At 31.9% G+C, this 23,316-nt stretch overlaps 1 protein-coding gene across 5 annotated transcripts in view; it reads right to left on the minus strand.

Annotated features, from left to right (window-relative positions):
- The window catches only part of LOC117101431, a 115,352-nt gene that overhangs the window by 29,783 nt on the left and 62,253 nt on the right, over window positions 1–23,316 (minus strand). For 4 of the 5 annotated variants that reach the window (XM_033241410.1, XM_033241408.1, XM_033241407.1 and 1 more), the window contains 22 exons: window positions 22,738–22,894; window positions 22,020–22,622; window positions 21,587–21,861; window positions 20,786–20,942; window positions 19,264–19,374; window positions 18,542–18,810; window positions 16,709–16,874; window positions 16,278–16,453; window positions 15,741–15,857; window positions 15,111–15,165; window positions 14,714–14,850; window positions 14,426–14,471; window positions 13,657–13,923; window positions 13,283–13,345; window positions 12,677–12,966; window positions 11,613–11,735; window positions 10,486–10,564; window positions 9,027–9,223; window positions 8,337–8,460; window positions 7,085–7,368; window positions 6,385–6,507; window positions 6,066–6,141 (listed from right to left, as the gene is read on the minus strand). In XM_033241410.1, the coding sequence (XP_033097301.1) occupies window positions 6,066–6,141; window positions 6,385–6,507; window positions 7,085–7,368; window positions 8,337–8,460; window positions 9,027–9,223; window positions 10,486–10,564; window positions 11,613–11,735; window positions 12,677–12,966; window positions 13,283–13,345; window positions 13,657–13,923; window positions 14,426–14,471; window positions 14,714–14,850; window positions 15,111–15,165; window positions 15,741–15,857; window positions 16,278–16,453; window positions 16,709–16,874; window positions 18,542–18,810; window positions 19,264–19,374; window positions 20,786–20,942; window positions 21,587–21,861; window positions 22,020–22,622; window positions 22,738–22,894 (3,895 nt within the window). The remainder of the gene's footprint in view (window positions 1–6,065; window positions 6,142–6,384; window positions 6,508–7,084; window positions 7,369–8,336; window positions 8,461–9,026; window positions 9,224–10,485; window positions 10,565–11,612; window positions 11,736–12,676; window positions 12,967–13,282; window positions 13,346–13,656; window positions 13,924–14,425; window positions 14,472–14,713; window positions 14,851–15,110; window positions 15,166–15,740; window positions 15,858–16,277; window positions 16,454–16,708; window positions 16,875–18,541; window positions 18,811–19,263; window positions 19,375–20,785; window positions 20,943–21,586; window positions 21,862–22,019; window positions 22,623–22,737; window positions 22,895–23,316) is intronic. The other variant, XM_033241409.1, reaches the window with a different exon arrangement.

Genomic DNA, 23,316 nt, shown 5'->3' on the forward strand with positions numbered 1-23,316 from the left:
ACAACACTGTCAACTGAAAATGGATGAAATTCTGTAAGTATGGGCAAATATGGCTTTGTTAAAGTTCACTCGTATTTAAACGTCTGTTGATTCAGTCGTCTCGAAGTGCCTTGAGAAAAAGTGAAAAAAAAATCCTTCCCTTATTGCATTTTGAGATAATTACAATAAAAGAAGTATTGGGAAAGGAAGAATCTGCTCCTGTTTTTTTTTTTTAGTGTACAGAGAAGCTATAGCAATTTATAATTATTTCGGCCTTCTAGTTGAAATACAATGGTAATTGTAGTGGTCTTTAATATCCATAGCGCAACAGTACAATGTCATGAAAACAAAACAAAAAAGAAAAATAAAACAACATCGAACAAGAACAAAGATCAAATTTAGGCAAAAAGATTTACATTCGAATTTAAAACAGTCAGAGATGAAGATGGCCTTATTACATTGGGTAAGTCCTTCCACAGCTTTGATGCAGCAACAGAGAAGGATCTATCACGCTTTTAACCGACTAGAAAGACAATATAGAATGGTGAAACTAGATAAAGTGGGCTTGAATATGCGACTACTTAAGTTGAACAATGAACAATGGAGGGACTAAACGAAAAGAAGAATTTGAAGTATGTACGTTGCTCAACTGGTAGCCAATGAAGACAGTGAAGAGTAGGAGTGGTATGTTGAAGAGAAACAAGCATGGCTGCAACATTTTAGCTGAAGCTTTCCGAATAACTATAAACAAGTCCATTAAGAACAGCATTAAAATCAGAACGTGATGTTACTAACGCATGAACTAGCTTTGACGTAGTTACATAGTCTATTTGATACAGCAAATATTAAATGTTTATTAATCCGTTATACTATTTTCATCTTCAATAAACTGTACGGTACAATTCTAGTCATAATAAAGTGTCTAACCTGTTGTTTTTGTAGTGGTAACAATCGTCGTCGTTGTTGGGCAATCTGCTTCAATAACACAGCGCCCTTGTCTGTTGATATAATCCTCACCAACACACTTACAGTAGTCTGGTCCACAGTTATCCAGCATCTCACAGACGGGCTCATAACCACAGCCATTGCGGCAGTAGCAACGTTCCTCACATACTTCAAAAGAAAACCAATGCCAAATTCAATTATTTTTGATTTATTAATATTAATGATAATAATATCAATAATGATAAATTATTTATTAATTAATTTTATTATTTAATCGTTTATGAATATAAACATCAGTATTATAATAAGAAAATAATAGTAATAATAACTAATTAATAAATATGATAATATTAATTAATATAATAATATTAATAAATATGGTAATATTAATAAGAATAATATTATCATTGGCACAAGGACTATATTGTACTAATACTAGTATTAATGTCAATACTAAATTTAAATACTGAACGTTCTAGTAGTTCTGATTGAAATAACATTTACATTGGCCGGTCAGGGGGGTCCTGACACCCCCCACCTCCTTGAAAAAAACAAAAAATTCTAAACCTTGGTACCTTTCCAGGACAATTGGGAGAGCTCGTTTCCGCCATTTAGGAATCAACATTTTCCCGGGGGAGGACCCTCAACCCTCTTTCCTTTTTGGGGTTCATCGATTTATGGAAAAAAAAATATGTATGCAACTACTGTATTTTTTTTTTCTGTGTATACCCGTACACGCATATTATGCCTATTTAATGTAATAAGAATGAGAAAAAAAGTGGGAAAAGCTTGAATTTTGAAGAACTTAAAAATCATTAAAGACAATTGAGAAGTCGGGAAAACTTATTTTTCGCCATCTAGAAATCAACATTTTCCACAAGGTAGACACGCCGTTCTGTTTGGGGTTCATTGATTCATGGAAAAAAAAAAGGATACATATGCAACTGCTCATTTTTTTTATGTACGTATACACACATAAATAGGCCTATTAACTGTAATAAGGACGAGAAAGTTTAACTGACCGTTTTCAAGTGGGAAAACCTTGAAAAGTCATTAAATGGTACCTCAGAAGTCGGGAAAGTTCATTTTCCACCATCTAAGAAACAAAATTTTCCAGGGGAGGACCCCCGACACCCCCTTCTTTTTTTGGAGGCTTTTTTTGTTAGTGAAAAAAATTTTACACCCCATTCCCCCGCCCCATAAATGTTAATCCAGATCCGCCCCTAATTTAACACAGAATGCTGCAAGTTGGCTCAACTGAAATACAAAAGCCACTTAACTGACCTGGTTTGGTGGTAGAAGGATACGCAGTTGATGTTCTAGTTGTAGTTGTTGGTGCAACTGTCGTAAATGTACAGTTGAAGTCGGAAGGCTCTGTAAAAATCGTAAACATTTCTATAACTTAATGGTTTACAAAGAAGAAAAAAAAAATTAAAATATGCTGTACTTTATATTTAAATAGTGTGCACACAGAGGCGATCTGGCAGCATTTCATTGACTCATGGTCGATATAGTATACCTATCTCAATATTAATTTTCAATAACAATATACAAACTTGCGCTTATGTTTGTGCAGGAAATATTTTACAGCATTTAATCATTAGGGCGATGGTCAGTCTACACTTTGGGGCATGTCCAAGGCATCATTTATATCATTTCAATTGAATGTATATAAGGTTGGTACATTCAATTTCATAGGCCCATAATGACCCACATACTCATTTCTATTACACACGAAATCAATTAGAAAGATTTTTTTAAATACAGTAATTAAATAAAACTTACTGCAGTAACAACAGATGTCTGGTCCAGTAACAAGCTCAAAGTTCTGTAAACGTAGATGATAATTAATATAAAAAATAGTGTTAAATTCTGGCTAACTGTTTTTTATATAATTATCTGTTATTATATTATAATGCTGTTACTATTTTCCATTTTTTGAATATCTTAAAAACAGATTTTGTGTATTTACCTATTACAGCGGTTAAATGAAAAATATCATACAGTGTTTCATATACTTAATTTCAATTGAGTTATAATAACTTGTGTTTTTCTGCAATGATGTCACACAATATTAAACTCTGCATATTACCAGAGACTTTTTTTTATATAGCTATGAATGTTTTTAGATATATTTTTGACCTAGAATAAAATAAATTTGAACCTAGTTATAAACTTAAAACATAACTAATCATTTTAAAATATTACAAATTAATAATCTTCATGCACTCAATTTACTATTGTTTTACTATTTTAAAGGAGAATTGTTATTTCATTTTATGAACTTGAGGTAGACTAGGAAATGTTTACCTCTCGACAGGTACGTGTACATGTGTCCTGGCAGTTCATATCATATTCACCAGTCTCAGCATTACATTCGCACAGCTTACAATTCTCTGCAATCTCCATTGTTGAACCCGGCTGTACACAAAATATCAACATATGAAAATAACTAAACCATCATTACTTATGAAAATCAAAAGAGAGGAGAACAACAATAAGGTAAAACAAAAGTATGAAGAAATATGAAGAAGAGAGGCGACATGAAATAACTGACTGAACAGCTTACTACACAAGGTCCAGAGAAACAGCCAGGTTGTGTTTCACAACTCCAGTCATACACTCCTGATCCGTCTTCCTCACAGGTACATTCCTGACAAGACTGTGTATATGTTTCACCAGGCTAAAATTGAAGTATTAGATACTCAGGTTATTAACCAACATATTGCTTATACGCACTTTCGTGTTCTCTTTTCATTTTATCATAAAAAAGTAACTTTACAGAAACTTGGTATGATACTCGTTGATATAAACCTAATAATAATGAAATACATTTTCATATTCAATTAGTCTATGCACAGTTAAAGACAATAGCGTACACATCTTACTATTCAGGTAAATATTAACAAAATATTACTTAATATCATTTTCTTTAAAGTTCACAGAACAAAGATCGCATATTGTCAATTCAATTCAATATAAAGTTTATTTCCACATCATCAATACAAAATACATAGACGGAGAAATACATAACGGTAAAAAAAAAACAATAATTGTTAAGAATGTAAGCCCATCAGAACATTTGAATAAAGTTGAAAAAGGGTCACCACAACAAGCAAGCTTTATAACGGGCGCCCATTGATTATGAAATAAAATTAAACAACTATATCACAAAAAAAAATAAATAAATTTTATAAATAAAGTAACAATAGTCATTGAAAATTCTGAAGAAAAGTTAAATATGATTACATACAGCACAATTATTTATACAAAGGTTTGCATTACACTTATAGTTTTCATGGTAATGGTTATTTAAAATTCTTTTGAATTTATAAATACTATTACTGAGTCTTAATTCTACATTGATATCGTTCCAGATTTTAGGCCCTATATATGTTAAGCACTTTTGTCCCATATTTGTGTTCTTTTTTGTTATACACAAGTTATCTTTATTTCTTGTACCATATCTGTGTACAGAGCCATAAGTCTGAAAAAAACTATTAAAAGACACTGGTACTTGTCCCATGAGGTACTTACACATAAATATTGAAATATTCTTCTTATAAATGTCATACACTGTGAGAGAATTTGTTTTGATGAATAAAGGCAAGGATGGATGCTGATAATGGGTGTTGTATACAATTCTTAAGGCTTTTTTTTGTAAGATATGAATACGGTTTATATTTGTAGAGTCAGTGGTACCCAATGTGGATATGCAATATGTTATAACTGGGAGAATTAACGAGTTGTATATAGTCAATAACAATTTTTGCGGCAAAAATGTCTTGAGTCTATTTAGAGAGCCTATCAAAATAGAGATTTTGTTAGCTATATAATTTACATGGTGTGCGAAAGTTAAAAATTTGTCAAGTTCTACTCCTAGAAATGTTATGAAATCTGCACATTCTATTGTATTGTTGTTTATAGATAACTTATTATTACCTATGTCAACTGGTTTATTTTTACCTCTGAAAATTATATATTTTGTCTTTGAGACATTGATAATTAGTTTATTGGATAAGAACCATGAGCTTAAGTGAGCGAGCTCTTTATTCATAATGGTAAACGCCATATTTACATTTTCATGTTGCAGAAATACATTCGTATCATCTGCAAACATAATAACGTCAGGACTGTTACAAACATCAGGCATATCATTTATATACAACAAGAAAAGCAGAGGCCCTAAAATCGAGCCCTGTGGTACTCCATATAAGATTTCTCTGTACTCAGATTTTTGCCCTTTAATACTTACATAGTGTTTTCTTTTATACAGATAACTTACGAACCAGTCAAAGACAAGTCCTCTTATACCATAATACCTAAGTTTCTTAAGTAGTATTTGATGATTAATTAAATCAAATGCTTTTGATAAATCTAAAAAGACTCCTACTACAAACATTCTATTGTCAATTGCATTTGTAGGAGTAGGGCATGTTCAATAGAGTGACCCTCTCTGAAGCCATATTGCATCTTGCTAAGTAAATCATGCTTATGTATAAATGACAATGTCTGGTCATACACGATTTGTCATTGTCCGAAAAAAAAAATGAAGAGTAAGGAATAAAAATATTCGGTAGTGGCGATAATCGCTATAGCAATAATTAATAATCGATTTCTACTAAAACTGTATTAAAAAAGCATAGTACATAGAATAAAATACACATATATTTAAAGGGGTACAGTTCAGTTATTAATGAAATGTAGTATTACATACCGAATATATGTCACCGTTGTGCTTACAGAGATGGGCTGTGAAACCAAATACATTGGAATATTAAAATATTAAAGATATATATATATATATAGTATATATATATGTATATATATATAATTATATACATATATAATGGTACTGTATAGGCAAATATACAGTAAATAACTAGTAAAATTGTACCAGATATATGCCAAAAAAATGTATTTGAAAACAAAAACTACATATATCTATAATTTTATATATATATTACTGAAACAAATATTTAATTTATATATCATAGATAATTATACATACATAATTTAAATATTTTTTAAAATTAAAATGTGCATATATAATTGGATCAGCACTCTTTTTACATATCTTTAAATATTTTCATCATCAGGATATAGATTTCATTTTGAAAATATTTCATTAATTTACTTACGAATGACAGTAGTTGGTCCTTCAATCGCACGGCATTCACAACACCCGTATGTAGGTTGATACAAAACTTTTCCGACCTTCACAAAATAATTTATATTAAGGCAGCTTATAGTATAAGAATTGTTAATCCATTCTTTTATTAAACAACGCATGTGAAGCAGAAATAACCTTTGTATATCTCGCACCTTTGTTTACTGATATTCATCGCTTATTCTAATTAAAAATAGAGGATAAACATAGAAATATGAAGAGCATAAGTTAGGAGGCAGATGTACATTCTAATCAGAAATTGTATTAACAAAATTCTTGAAAAAACTTACTGATTCACAATCAGATTTCGTCAACGAGCATTGATAACTGCATTCAGCTACATGCTTCTGTTTGCTGTCACTGTAGACACATTCACAGATTTCGCATTCGCTACGTTCATACTCCTCTCCGACCTTAAAAACAGAATTGCATTTAGTTTAATGACACATGGAACACAAGAAACTGTAAGAAAAAAATTTTATATTTTATATAACAGTTCTTTTGTCCTAAAAATCAATTATTCATGTGTGTTACATTGCAAAATGACAATATTTTTTAAATCAGCAATTCAATGTATTAATTCAATGGCTGGGGTTTTCTTTTCTGGACTATACATTTGCTCTCTAATCCCAATGTTCAATCCAAGCAATAACGTTTTTTAATACTATCAAGTTTAATATGATAAAACACCTGTTATTTCCCATATTATTGGTATATTATGTCATCATTGTTTCAATATTTGGGTATGATATGACATAATCATATACATGCACAGGCAAATCACTTGTCACTTCAAACATTTTAGTGTAGGAAAAAAAACTTTAACCAAAACATTTGTCAACCAAAAATGATTCCACTCCAAAGTCTTATAAAGAGACTTGGAGTGGAATTATTATAATGCATTAAAAGTAAATAGAAAAAACAGCCTAGTTGGATAGAATATTCACATTAGATATGGTTATAATTGGAAAAAAATAATCAACCATTTACCTGTAAGATTGTGCTGCTATCTAACAAACACTTGTCATTATCACAAGTTAATTCCTCAATTCCAACACAGTAAAAACTTGCTGAGAAGGTGTACAGTGGGAATAGTTGCAAGAAATCTGGGTTACTCTGATCATCTTTTTCATAACCTGGTGCACAACTGCATGTTGTATATATACATTTAAATAAATCAGCTGGAGGAACATAAGACGGCTTCCATCCATTTCCAATCGTCACATCAGCTTGTTCATCACATGTAAAAGTATGATGACATATAGGATCACAGACTAAAGGAGTGTAAAAATAATATTAAACAGCAAAATTAATATGTATGTTCAGAAAATATTCTAACCGTATTTCAGTTACTAGTTGATGGTGATAGCGATAATAATAATGTTGACGACGAGAATAAGTAATAATAATAATCATCATCATCATCATCCTATAATGTGCATACACCTCGTATGAGTATATTCGCACAGCGTTGGTGGTCAATTATGTTCGCTTGAGAAAATCAACGGATGTGAATATGAGATATCCTGTCCTTGAATGTGTCGATAGATGGCGAATCAACAACATGTTGAGGTAGGTTATTCTACAGACGGATGATGCACTTCCTTAATGTTGTACGGGTTTTTGGTATAATGAGTCCCTTGTCATGACCTCTGGTGTCAGTAGTCGATGACAACCCCCTCCCCATAAAACAGTAACATTAGCTTTAATCGATCATACTAAATAACAATACAGATATATTTGAATAGTTTTGTTTGTTTGTTGATAATATTGAAAAAAAAGCTTGCAGTGAATGTACTTGGTTATTATCAATGAAGCAGTTCTAGAATAATATAGATATACTATAAAATAATATTATTATTATGTTTATATTGTTAATAATTAATCCAGGTAGAAATATATCATTTATGAATTCAGCGTAATAATAATACAAATAATAATAATAAAACTGGCTGACGATAATTTTGAAGGTATCAATGATAACATTGTTATAATTATAATGATAATGAAGCAGATGTGACATCAATGATAATTGAATTAATAATATTGATAAAATAATAATGGTAATATTACATGTCAGTGTGAACAAGACCAAAGCTGCAGTGAATAAAAATTAACTAGTTCTTTAAAGTTTAAGAATTATATACAAGTAATATTTACTGATATGATAATGGAATTACTATTTAACATACAAAACCTACTTTTAATTAATTTAAATGTAAAATAATATGATATAATTTACGTTCTGTTGGTGTAGTAGTACACTCTGATTCTGTGGAAACTTGACAATCCCATGAATATGAGCCAATTTCTTGTGGATCTGCACAAGTACACACTTGACAAGCAACATTCACTGATTCTCCAGCCTAAAACAATAATCACATAAATCACTATCATAAAATTTGTTCGCAAATAAAATGATGTGTTTATGGTGTTTTTAAACTATCACTAATAAATTGTGCCTTACCAGATTTGCAACAGTTTTGCGAGTATATTTTGTTGGTGGGGGAGTGAGGATTACATAATTTTCTGGTAGGCAGCTTGTAGAGGGACATGTTCTCATTTTGCCTACCAGACCCTTTACGTTTGAGTTTTGAGTAAAATAAAATTATGAATTATTAATTGATAATTATTTACAGGAGATTATAATGTGCTACTTCATAACAAAATATAGATGGATAAACTAAAATTTGTTTCTTTTTAATTTGTCATTTCCTTTACCTTTTGTTTATTTATATCCATGTAACTTGATAATATGGTCAATTACCAAATTTCGTTGTTCAAAGTAAAATTCAAAATACACCCGAAGTGCCCTACTAAGCATTTTTTTCACTTCAGAAATATATAAAAAATACCATACAGTACATAGGTCTACATAGGTCTCACTATTTCTTTCCGATTAGACAGTAATAAATATTATTATTATTAATACCTCGTACACAACGCCCATATATTCACACATATTGTCACAGACAGGTTTTCGCAGACACATTGGAGTTTTCCATTGGCGATCCAAGACGGTTCCTGAAGGACAGTCACATAGGCCGCAATCGAAATTCATATCAAACGGTATAGCTAAAGAACTCATCTCATTGCAAGACAGCTCGATGACACACTCATCATTACAGACTATAAACAGTTAAAATAAAAGCATCGTTAACACTTAAAAACGTTTTTCTTACAACTAAAACGGCTCCATTCATTAAATCTTGTAATAACACTTTGTGCATAAATCACCACACTGTTTATTATATTTAAATGGACTCCTAAATATCAACTAACCTAAAGCTTGGTTTACATAAAATCGCTACAGAGTCGCTATATCCCTTTAAATACAATCCTTGCACTGTGTAGCTGTCCACAACTCATCGAAAACTCTCCCTGATTTAACTGACCAATCAGCGTTGTCAAAGGAGTCGGTGATAGCGTGTAGCGATTTGTTGGGGAAACCGAGCTTTAGCTTGAGGGATAAACCTCTATAAATAAGGACTAAAACCATTAAGATAGTATAATACATACTCCAAGTATCGAAATGCACGCCATTGTGTCTGGATTCAATATTTCGACATTAATTATGTCATCATCAGGATTGAAGAATTATCCATGTTTACAAGCTTATATGCACAAGTACCAAAAGTGATTGACCAATCAAAACATTACCCCTGGTAGGTGACATAGTTATAAATAAACTAAAGATTAAAACATTCTTACCCTACTGATCGAAGCTACCTACAAAAACAAAGAAAGCTCCTTTGACGCTTTCAGCCCATTATTGTTAAGCAATGGGTGTAGCCTACGTATAGCAAACACTTCTTTAAACAAAAAACTGCCAATAATGTTAGTATTAGAAAAGTATACCTTGTAAACCTAAACCTAAAATTGGTCTATACTATTGTTTAGAAGCGCTTGCTATACGTACGCTACACCCATTGCTTAACAATGGGCTGAAAGCTTCAAAGGAGCTTCCTTTGTTTTTGTAGGTAGCTTTGATCAGTAGGATAAGAATGCTTTGATCTTTAGTTTATTTATAACTATGTCACCTACCAGGGGTAATGTTTTGATTGGTCAATCACTTTTGGCACTTGTACATATAAGCTTGCAAATATGGATAATTCTTCATTCCTGATGATGACATAATAATGTCAAAATATTGAATCCTGACACGATGGCGTGCATTTCGATACTTGGAGTATGTTTTATACTATCTTATCTGAGATTAATCAGTGGACCTTTCGGTTTTTAGAAAACCATTAACATGGCGATAACTACGTAATTTTGTACCATAACTGAATTGAATGTAATCACAATAAACATTTTCTAATACTTAACACTATTGAAGTAATATTTATGTCATTAGAATTAAAAATCCAGCAACCATTGACTACATTTACCATTTGTTGGTGGCTCCGTTGCTCGTTGTTCAGCACATTCACAACATTCTCCTATTGGCTTGTACAAAACCAGCCCATCCTACAAGCCAAATAAAATGAATATAAAATAGAATATTTTTAAGTATAAACATCATTAAGCAAAATGATGTAAAGGAAACCTTGTTGTAAAAATGTTAGTGCTTTAGTAGTAGTAGCAGTAGTATTAGTAGTAGTAGTAGTGGTGGTGGTAGTGGTAGTGGTAGTAGTAGTAATAGTAGGTGTCTTCATCATAAATTTGCTCACATGGCAAATTTTCTGGCGAATTATCGTGGATAGCTAAAATTCTCCAACATATTAGAATTTTCTTCTCCTGGACTTCCTAGCAAAGTATTATTGGATAATCCAGAATTAGTAGTTGCTGTTCTGATCAGAATAAGACAGTGGCATTAATGGGTAATTTTATAATATTTGGTTTTTATTCTACATATACAAGCGATTATTGAAAGTATTAAGCTTTGTCTACACTATCAAATTTTATGTGACAAAAAAAAATGTGATGTGCCCACAAATGGGTACGATGACGTCATATTATCAAATTGTATAAAAAAAGTTGAACGTGTTCAAATCTTATGTTTCATCCCGTTTTATATGACACTTTTTTGATGAAATTTGATAGTGTAGACACAACTTTGGTGGTTGAAATTGGCAACATGTTCTGTCACTGGTTCTAACTGGCAATCAATCTTTTTTTAAAGACAATTATTGCAATCCAGTTAAATAAGACTTCTGTATCTTCTGGTTAAAAACATCTAATCTATTCCTTCAATTTTTTTGTGAATTTCAATATCGTTTTCTTTTTTCTGTTATATTTTTAAAACCCTAAACTATCTAAAAAAGATTGATAATAATTCCTTTATTCAAGTGTGTACTATTACATACTAACATGCAGAAGTGTAAAAATCATGTTGATCTTGTTCAAAAATAAAAGAGAAAAATTGAATTTCTTATAATTGTTATAGCTATTTTTGTGTTGACCAAGCTGGCTATGAACGGAGATTCAAATGCCAGTCTGAATGTATATAACAACACCAGTATGAGTGCATTTAGGTTTATTTAGAAGGACTTTGTAGATATCAATCAAAGCAAACCTGGGAACAGTCTTCCTCTGTCAAATCACATTGCTTTGTGCACTGAGCAACAAGTTTGTTAAGAGTGTCATCTTCCACACATTCACAAACCTCACACTCGTTGCGTGTAACAGTGTTTCCTTCCTAAAAAGTAAAAGGTACATATTATGCTAAATACATTAGAGAAAGTATGGCAGCCGGAAAAAAATGTGGATTAAAATAGATTTTTGGTACATGGAAACAAAAAGGTCTACAATTGAATCTTTATATAATATTTACTCATATTAGTCTTCTTATTTTTATTTTTCATGTGTTTAAATGGAAGTCATAGGACGAATGTTATCCTATACTGTAATTAGTTACTTTTTTCTAACCACTACTCCCTCGATAAAACAGTTTCCATTTTTATTATTATGTTAGCTACCAGTTTAACAATTAGATTATTTATGTTGCCGACCGCAGGCCATATGTACCTGGGGCTTGTGTAGGACTTGGTCAGCATGATAGTACACATATACCTTTGAGTCAGGTGAGCAAAATTTAGGAAATGGCGCCTGCAAGTGCCCGGACATGGCATATATCTGTACGTATGGTGTGTATGTATATATGTATGTCTATGTCTATGTGTATTTGTATATATAAGTTAGTTTAGTTTAAGATTGACTGCGCCACTTACTTGTGTGCTGTAACTGTTGTAAAAGTTAAATGTCAAATAAATATTATTATAGCACTCTCAAACTTTTTTTCTAATTGTCTTTACGTTGCGATTCAACCTAAATTTCTCAATGACTTTTATTTGTACTGTTTAAAGTCCTTGATTTGTTTACCTCTTAATAGTTTATCAGGTGTTGGGGCTAATGTGAGCAAATGTCAAATATACCCAGTACTGGCAGGCTTATACAGTACTTTAAAAATGTTTTTATGGTCTTATGTTATTTAATTAAAATTACACAGAACTCATAAATGGTTGTTGCATTAATAAATGTCATCATAATTGCTAAATTGATCGAACTGTTTAAAAACGTTTATCTAAATTTATCATACTATGTTAGCTGTTATACAATTGACATTGGTTAAATACTTACAGTAATAATAGTGTTCTCATCTAATAGACACTCTCCACCGCAGTCTTCCTCCTCAAGGCTGACACACATCCCTGTGTTACCAGGTAATCCAGCGATCAAATTAAAAAATGCGTCTTCATTGTTCCCATCATCACGCTCAGCACCCGGAGCACAGCTACATAGTGCATTAAATGGAAGCAGGGCGCATTCAAATGGCGGATTTATAGATATCGCACTATTCCAAATGCCGCCAAATGGCATTTCTGCACGCTCTTGACATGTTAGGGCATAATCACATGTTGATGGGCAGCCTAAACAAAAAATCAACAATTATAATATTGTTATTAATATCTCAACTTTAAAAAAATAAATATAATTGAACACAAATATTCTGTATTCAACAGGAGCTGTCTAGATAGCTAATAAATTCTTCAAGTTAAACCACACTATAATTTCATAATCATGCATGGGTATGAGCATTAAAGCATTAGCTCCGTCTAGTCAACTCTCGACAACATTCCAATATACTACAAATGTGATGTTAACACATATTCTGCCTTTTCAAATAGGGAGTGGCTATTATTAAACCAGTCAATAAACACAATAACATCAATTTGTTAAACTTACGCGGATATTTTGTTGTTTGTGGAACATTAGCAGTAGTAGAAGCAAGTGTTGTTGTTTCAGAACCTGAAATGATTGAACATCATGTTTTTTTTATAATGAGAAATCATTTTGTTGATGCCAACTCGTCAATACATTACATCCACTTATTAAATTATACCGATAACACTACATAAAATAAATGTAAAACATTTATATAAACTCATTTAAAGTTTGTGTAGGCCTAATTTTAGGACTTCATGTATTTCATGTAATTTGTATGAATGAATTATAGTGAAAAAAGTTTATATTCGTAATATATTGTATTTTTTCATGAACTTAATCAAAATGTTTACCTCTAACCACTAGTTTAGTTATAATAAAAGTTAAACTCCTACCTTCACATCCTTCTTCGTCTTCTCCATTTGGACAATTCCATTCGCCATTGCAAATGAGGCTATCACTATAAAGCATACTTCCATCATCACACAACTTGGAGCAAGTTGGAATCTCTGTGGTGGATGGTAAAGTGGTTGTTGTTGGTGGAAGTGTTGTTGGTGGAAGAGTTGTCGTTGTTGGCAGCGTTGTCGTTGTTGGTAGTGTCGTTGTTGGCAACATTGTCGTTTCAGCCACAGTGGTAGGCAAGACAGTCGTTGTGGTTCCCACTGTAAATTATATAAAACAAAATATATTGCTAATTTCTCAGATTTTATGCAACACGACACTAATAATTATATTGATAAGAAAAATTCTATTGATACAAACTATTTTTGTTTTAGGCCGTTATTTATAATGTAATTTATTAAATATAAAAAATTAGCACAATCACTGAACATCTGCAAGTTTGCTCGTAACTATAAAAGTTAACGTTGTGAATGGAGGTTTATGCTTAGTGGAAAACTGATTTTCATCACCCATTACCTTAAATCGTCAATGTTATTTTTAAAGTTTTATACACATCTTTGAAAACTAAATACCTTCTGGGTAATATCAAATGAAATATAGATACACATTCTACTGTGTTGAAATTTGAGTTTATAGTTGGTCAATAACAATTTATCTTTTTGTACATTATCAAATATTATATGGTGATGATAAGGACAATAACAATAATGAATAAAATATTAATGCCTTATTATCTTTGTAAAAAATATATGAAGTACATACCACATACATCACAGCACTCTCCAATAACTGACACAGGGTGTTGACCCTTAAAAAACAGTATTAAAATGTAAACTATATGTGTTTTAATAGTAAAAGTAGGCCTAATATATGCAACAGTTATATCAATTGCTGAACCAGCTTCCACATACTAGTATGTGCGATTATCATCACTGACTGTCAGAGCCACTAATAATTAATTTGAATCATTAAACAACAATCACATAAATAATAATTATAAACACATAATCAAATACACTGAACTTTTATGTATAAGAAAGATTAGCTTACGGGTTCACAAACAACATGTGAACAGGATATTGTTTCACACTCAATACTTTCAATACCAACGCATTCACATGTCTTGCAGTCGTTTACGCTCCACGAATCGCCAACTTTGTGGATTACATTATTGTAAACGCAGCGTGCTATAACAGCAAAAACACAATTATTAAAACTTATTTGTGACATTTTTTTTCTACTGTTCAAAATGAAAGCATATATAAAGTATTTAATAATTCTCAAAAACATTATGTCCATCCATTACTTTAATGTTTACTGTATTTTTTCAAGCCCTTGCTGAAATCATGAATTTTATGTTTCTGTCATTGTCCTGTGTTCTCAATAATCATAGGGAAAAATTTTTTTCATAATATTTATTTTGTAACATGAACAACATAAAACTTACATATAATATTACAACTACAACATTCACCATCTTCAGGATCATTTTCCAAAACATACTGAAAATACAAATTTTAAATAACTATAGCACAAAATTAAAGCTTTCACATAATTTAGATACAAAAAGATTAATAATAAAGCAAACTGAAAAGTATAATGTATAGTGATAAAACGGGTGATGCGATATACACAAACGGTGAAGTGATATTTCCAATGAGAGAGTGTGGAAATATTTCCCAATTGGACATGGATGTCAACACAATTCGTCAGGTAAAATTTCCTATGTAATATTAACAGATAACGAGATTCTACGATTGAAGTAATAAGCCGTTCAACTATCTAGTGTTGACACTTTTATGGGCCTGCCCCTTGGGCCTCTCAAAGGGGTTCTTGGCAGCCTCTGCATACTCAGTTAAGCTCCCATCGGCAACATTGTCCCTTCCCACCGGGCATTTGAATTCAATATTTGTTTACGTAACAACGTCTCATCAGTAACTGAGAAAGAATAAGAGTAAAGCACTTCCTAAATAAGGCAACTACTGTTAAGTAATAAGTTGAACAAGTGTACATCATCGGAAGAGCACGGCCGACAAGACTAACAACACAGTAGCTAAACGTTGATTAGCGAACTCACCCCTTCTTCGCAGTTGTCATTAGTAAGTGGGCAATATTCTTCGCATTCCTTTTCACACATTTCATAGTTACTCCACCTACAGACTTTACAATTTTCCGGATACCATACGTCGTTTGGCTGTAATCGTATTATAATAATTATAATTTAATTATTGGAGTTTCACATACACTAGCGCATCTATAGATAATGTGCTATATCTACACGGTATCTGTGGTTAGCATTTCATAAGCCTGTATCACTATAATTTGATTATGTCTTTGGTTTTGTCGGTCACTTTTCTGTTTGTTTCATATACTGTATATTTATTGATCTTTGTGGACGCACCGTTCTCGTGTGCCACTGTTATAAAGTGTAGATTCAAATAAAGATTATTTTTATTATCCCCATATTATTATATTTACCACTACCATCATCATCACCGTCATCGTTGTATACTTTGTTTATTTTATCTTCTTTATTAAATATATAAACACAAGATGTACTTTCATCTATGTGGAATCACTGTAATCCATGTTAAAAAAAAACAAGAAAACAAACCCCATGATCTTCATTGTCACATTTGCAGTTTTCAACACAATGAGTTCCGTTAAAATACAAGTTGTCTGGACATTTACAGCCTGGACTGCAAACCTCCTGGTCACACACTGGGTTCTTGTTTTCGCAAGTCATGTGACACACGCAGTAGTCATCCCATTCAAATCCTGGTCCACATACTGAAGTAAAATAGTAATATTTGGAGTTAGACTATGTTGCTGTACTCATTTTAAGCATATAGAGACATAAGTATCTTGCAATATATAACGTTTAATCTTTAGTTACATAAAGAATTTCAATGTAGGCCTTAGTATAGTTGGCTTGCTGTAAAGCTTTTTGATCTTGAATTCTCTTACATTTGATCCTTAATTATTAATTGTACTTTAATAATAATTTACTTATTTCCCTGCTGTATGTGATCAATTATTATTTACTTGGTTCACATCGGCAACATTCATTGACAGGTTCAACAAGCTGGTAACCCTCCTGACAGGAATCAATTTTGCACAACTTTATTCTTTCGTGGTCTTCTATTGGAGCTGTAGTGTTAGCTGTGCAGTACACAACATCACACTCACCAATGTCAACCTCGTCTCCATACTAAAAAAAAAAGCCAAGTCAACAAACTTAATCATCAAAATGTATACATCAAAATTTTAAGAACGTTTATAAAATAGAAAAGATGAAATGAACAATACAAAATAACAAATAAAAATGAGCCTGTAAAACAGAGTGTCCGATTACAAAATATAAAAATTAGAATATTAAATAAAAACAACAATTGAATTAAAATCTTAAGATAATATAAATCAATCAATCAATCATTATATAGTGACAATATCCATAGTACGAGATTAATGTTCAGTAGGGCTCAAAATATGCGAATTTGAAAGGTGCGTTTTAAATTTTTTCTTCAAAATTTGTATATTGGTGGATAATTTTCACGACAAGAGTTCAAAAATTGAGGTGCATCTTGGAACGTTAAGAAGGTGTTTATATAAAGTTACGAGAAGGAATTCTGCAGTGAATTAGGTCGGAGAGAAATAATGGAGCAAGTGCATTTAAAGATTGGTTTGTCATGAGCAGCAACTAGAATTGCATTCTATAGTCAACAGGCAACCAGCGTAGTTCCTTGGGAATTGGATTGAGGTGATCAAATTTCTTGGTACGTGTAATTATACGGGCAGCACTGTTCTGGACCAGCTTGAGTAGTATGATTTAAGAAGCTAGTTATTTTAGTTTAGTTTAGTTGTTCACTCTAAGGTTTCAGGGGAGAAAATTATGATTTATTTCTCAAAGTGTGCCAAAATATAAAGTTGAATGAATTTTCTTATTTTGAGACTGCTGTAGTTGTGATACAATAAAAGTGTCCCCTTAATAGGGGTTGGCCGTAGTGTTAAAATATATTATTTCCTTCATTTCACTGAAAATAGTGGTGTTTCCTAAATAATGGTGTCCCAAAGGAGGGGTTCTACACTACTTCCTCCATGATGTAAGTATCAAAATAATTATAACAACAGCTTATAAACTAGAAAATGTACCTGGTAGGTTCCAACACAACTGCGCTGATTACTAGCCGCAATATTATGGAATAATAATATAATTTAATTTAATAATTTAATTTGGTGTTCAATGTGTTCCATATGTGTTTGATCCAATGACCGGTGTAGTAATGTGAAGCGCTCAGAGGCTTTGTTAAGGCATTAAGCGCTATATAGGAATGACATATTATTATTATTATTATTATCATTTACTGAGTAAAATTAGTTTACACAGATTTAGCCTAGTTGTGGTTGTTTTCATAAGTGATATTACTGAGGACATCATTCAGTTCAACACACAAATTTGATTATGAATATTTGATTTTATCTGTGTAAGAGTTGGACCACAATACCATGTTATGGCTCGTGTATTATATTCTTTTCAACTGAGTATACCATTAATGTTAATTTTAGTTTAAAAAATGTAATTTCGATTTATTCAGTGACATCATTTGCATAGCACTTTCGCTAGGTCATACGTGATATTAGTCATCTCTATAGCAATTAATTTCACGTCAGAAAATGATTATGATGGTTGATGATGCATTTATGAGGGCGCTCTTAAGCAAGATGTATGATTCAGTTATTTCAAATTACATACACGTTACCAATTAATGATATTATTGTATCCATATTTCTCTAATAAACGGAAAGCATTTATACACAGTTGATGTGTATACTGACTAATGACTAATAAAAGGGAAAAAATAACATAACATAACTTACATCGTAGACAACGCCTTGGTAATAACATGGACACTCGTAATCACGAATGCATTGACCGTTTTCACGAACATACCCAGGTTTGCAATGACATCCCTCAAGACATGGTTGATCGTTGCATGCGTTACCATTGTGGGCAACAGTACGGCAGTTGTTAGTACATCCACACTTATATTCTTCGTGGGGGCCACATTCAGGTGTTGTAGAGATGGTGGTAATTCTTGTAGTCATTGGCAGAAGTGTTGTTGTCACAACACCAGTTGTTGTTGGGACTGAGAACAAATATGTTTAGAAAATTATAGTTTTGGTTTCAAAGAAATGTCCTTATCCTTACCATTAATCCTATCAATACCATAACCCTTATCATTACCATTACTATTATTTATAAAATATTATTAACATGCTATACCCAGTCTCAGCAGTCCTGTATCCTTATCCAGGGGGTGTGACGGGTGCGTACGCACCTCTTCCCCCTTCCCACCTCTAAAAATTCGGAAAAGACATTTTTTTTCTGAAATAAAACTTGAAAAGGGAATATTATATCTTTACATTTTAATGAGCCCCTTGACCCAATCGGGGTTTCTATTTGACCCCAACCGATCGAGTTTTGCACAACAATCCACACTATGGCCCTGCATAAACTATTCCTAATTTATTGATTGTTAACAAACTTACCGATGTAGATAAGCGTACGTATAGATAAAAACATTTTTAGTGTATCTTACCAACTGAGGTTGTATACTGTTCAGTGGTTACAAAAGTTGTCGGTGGCATAGTACTTGTATGGACAGTGGTTACGGTAGTCTTAGTTGTAGTTGGCATCATTGTTGTGTACTCTATTTATAACATATAAATACATATAGTTCAATGCCAACATTGATAAAAACGCTCCTAAAATTTACTGTAAATGAAACAGACTTATACTTATGCTCTGAAAATCTTCATTTATTTTCTTATTTATTTATAATATCTCTTCTGTTTGATTAAAAGTCGCCCTCAGTTATGAAAGCTAAAATTCGTGGAATAAGCATGTTTTAATTTACTGATAGTGTAGAGCTTAAGGTCTTGACATCAAGGTAGTGAATGGAATCAGGTTAAATGCTTCAGAAGATAATTATCATGTTGATCTTTTTCACTGAATAAGTGCCTTTAGGATTCCTGGTGTCACGTATTACGTACTAAGGATGAAGCAAGTTGCTTTTAATCGGATTCAAATTAACGAGAAGACAGTAGCTGTCTCTTATACACATCTAGATGTGTATAAGAGACAGACACTACTTCCTAATTATGTAGGAGAAACTGGTTGTAGCAAAAGATCTAGAATGAATAATCATAAAAGCTGCATTAGAAAAAAGAATAGAAAATCTACAGCCAGTGAGCATTTTAACTCACCAGGCCACTCAATATCTAACCTCCGATTCATCATTATAGGCAATAGTTACAAAACAACGAAATCCAGAAGATGCGCTGAGATGCATAAACAAGGCCTCAACAAAGATCGTGGCATTCTGAGTGGCTATACATTCATTGACCGTTATTAGATATCACAGCTACAGTTTAGATCCAGCTTCTCTATTCTTACATTGTTACACTTAACTTATTCTTAGTTTATACCACACCTATGTATCAAATCTATTTTGATTATAGTGTTTGTTCAGTGCTCTTGAAATATTCGTATCCTGAAATGTCAACCGTGTTCATCTGATATTTGATTTTGATAACCGAAAACGTTTGCTCACTTGAATAAAATTATATATCTGGCAACTTATTACCATATCATCGGAGTTTTTGTTTTTTCTATCTTGTTTGCCAATGCAGCCCTCCAGTTTCATATATGCCCCATGGGGCTTGAGTGTGTGTTCCATATATGCTTGAATCAGTGACCCGGGAGTAATAAAGTAAGCGCATAGGTCCCTACAATATGCGCTATATAAGTCGACAATTATTATTATTATTATTATTATTATTATATATATATATATATATATATATATATATATATATCCGAAAATTTCGTAGCAATAAAAATCAATGTTTCAATTATGTCAAAGTGTTTTGCAGTACTTTAATGTCTGTCAACAATTCTATTGGTACGGAATTATCAACTCTTCTTATACTATTAATATAGTAATTTGTCAACTTAATTTTTGCTATAACTTTTTTTATACAAGTAAAAGATGTTAAATATGATACAAACATCATTACAACTAAACAAATTGTATTTTATTTCAGTTAAAATAAACTTACCATTTTCAATACAACCAACAAATTCAAATGTCACCTGAATTTCTTCAACTGGAACATTAGTTAAAGTTATTTTGATAGAGGTTACATCATCAATTCCTTCATTAGAGAAAAGTAGTCTGTCGGTCAAACCATCTCCACTAAGCTCTTTCTCAAACACCTGCTCAATTCAATACAAATATATGAATACAAATAAATTAAACAACCATAATCATAACACGAAAAAAGTCAAAGAAAAGTCCAGGAAATTGCAATAATTTGTAATAATGCAAACATTATTTCATTTGAAACATAACAATTAAAGGATTAATAAAGGCATTTGATCAGTATTTTATGCATACGTAAAACAATCAAGGTCAACACAATCAGTTTTTAAAAAATAAAATTGGTAAAGGTGGACAATATATAGGGTGGAAGGAAAAGGAAGAAGACTGTCCAAAAGGTCTGTTTTGTGAATGCCTAAATAGCAAAAAAATAAATACATAGAAAAATAAAATGAACATTGCAAGAACAAGAAAAGAAGAACAAGATAAATATATATACACTAACACACAAAGGTTCTTCAGATAAGAAACCAAAATAGTCACTAAGTTACATGGCTATCAAGCGGATAGATACTTTGAAATAAACGGCTATTTCGGTTTTATAATGAAGGGAAAATTAGTAAAGGCAACAACATTAATTGAAGAGGGATGTTATTCAAGATAGATATTGAATAGAGTGCTTAAAACAATATTCTATAATTAATTACAATGCAGGACAATTAAGTCTTAATAACCTAATATCAATGTTTAAATTTCTTACCACTGGAGATTCATTGTCATCAACAATCTGTTCTACAACATCACTACCACGTTTTGTGTATGAAACAGTGAAGCTTATAATTGCAGCTTTCTTGCTGTTAATTTCAACACCTGTTACTTTCAAAGGTTGTGAATATACAGCCTCGAGGAATGAATCAATACTTGGATTCCATCCGGGTGATCCAATATGAGTGATACCACTGTTGTCTTCACCAGCCTCTGTACTACGTTCTCGTTCCAAACGATCTTTGATGGTCCTCAGAGATTCAACACATTCTGAAGGCAACACATAGTTAACACATAAATATATTACCAAAAAATGATTAAATAATTATGTTACACAAGAGAGACAACTTTCAATTATACCAAATATTTTAAACATACCATGAATAGGAGTAGTTGTTGGAAAATTATACCAAATATATTAAGCATACCATGAATAGGAGTAGTTGTTGGAATCATTTTTGTAGTTGTTGGCAACATTGTTGTAGTTGTTGGCATTTCAGTTGTTGTTGTTGGTATTTCAGTAGTGGTCGTTGGCATCATTGTTGTGGTGGTTGGCAACATTGTTGTAGTTGTTGGCATCTCTGTTGTTGTAGTTGGTAACATTGTTGTGGTTGGTGGCATCTCAGTCGTAGTCGTTGGCATCTCAGTAGTGGTCGTTGGCATCATCGTTGTGGTGGTTGGCAACATTGTTGTAGTTGTTGGCATCTCTGTTGTTGTAGTTGGTAACATTGTGGTTGTTGTTGGCAACATTGTTGTGGTTGTTGGCATCTCTCTTGTTGTCGGCGGCATCATTGTAGTTGTAGATGTTGGCATCTCAGTTGTTGTAGTTGGCAACATTGTTGTGGTTGTTGGCATCTCCGTTGTGGTCGTTGGATTCATTGTTGTTGTTGGCAACATTGTTGTAGTTGTTGGAATCTCTGTTGTGGTGGTTGGCATAATTGTGGTTGTCGGTATCTCAGTAGTGGTTGTTGGCATCTCTGCTGTGGTTATTGGCATCTCTGTTGTAGTTGTAGGCATTATGGTTGTATATACTGCACATAAAAATTAAAAGTATTTCAAAAGTTTTTAAAATATGCTAAATTTATTGAAGTAAAACTAATTAATTCAATAACATTTTTTAATAGATTTTATAAAGATTATACTTACCATTTTCAATACAACCAACAAATTCAAATGTCACCTGAATTTCTTCATCGGGAACATTTGTTAAAGTTATTTTGACAGAGGTTACATCATCAATTCCTTCATTAGAGAAAAGTAGTCTGTCGGTCAAACCATCTCCACTAACCTCCTTTTCAAACACCTGCTCAATTCAATAAAATAATAAACATTAATTTCATTCTCTGAAAATAATACAAGATAAATACATATAAATTAAACAATCATGATCATAACACGAAGAAAGTAAAAGAAAAGTTCAGAAAATTGCAATAATTTGTAATAATGCAAACATAAATTCATTCCAAACACAAATTAAAAGAATCAATAAAGACAGTTGATCAGTATTTTATACATATGTAAAACTACTGTATTAAGGTCAACAAAATCGGTTTTTGAAAAAATAAAATAGGTGAAAGTGAACAGTATATAGGGTGGAAGAAAAAGTAAGAAGACTGTCAAAAAATTAAAGTCCGTTTTATGAATGCCTTAATGGTAAAAAAATAAATACATAGAGAAAAAATTAACATTGTACACAATAAACAACCGAACACAACAATATATATA

The sequence above is a fragment of the Anneissia japonica genome, unplaced genomic scaffold, assembly GCF_011630105.1.
Source record: "Anneissia japonica isolate Jap-2015-1 unplaced genomic scaffold, ASM1163010v1 scaffold287782_len627234_cov183, whole genome shotgun sequence".
Lineage (NCBI taxonomy): Eukaryota > Metazoa > Echinodermata > Crinoidea > Comatulida > Comatulidae > Anneissia > Anneissia japonica.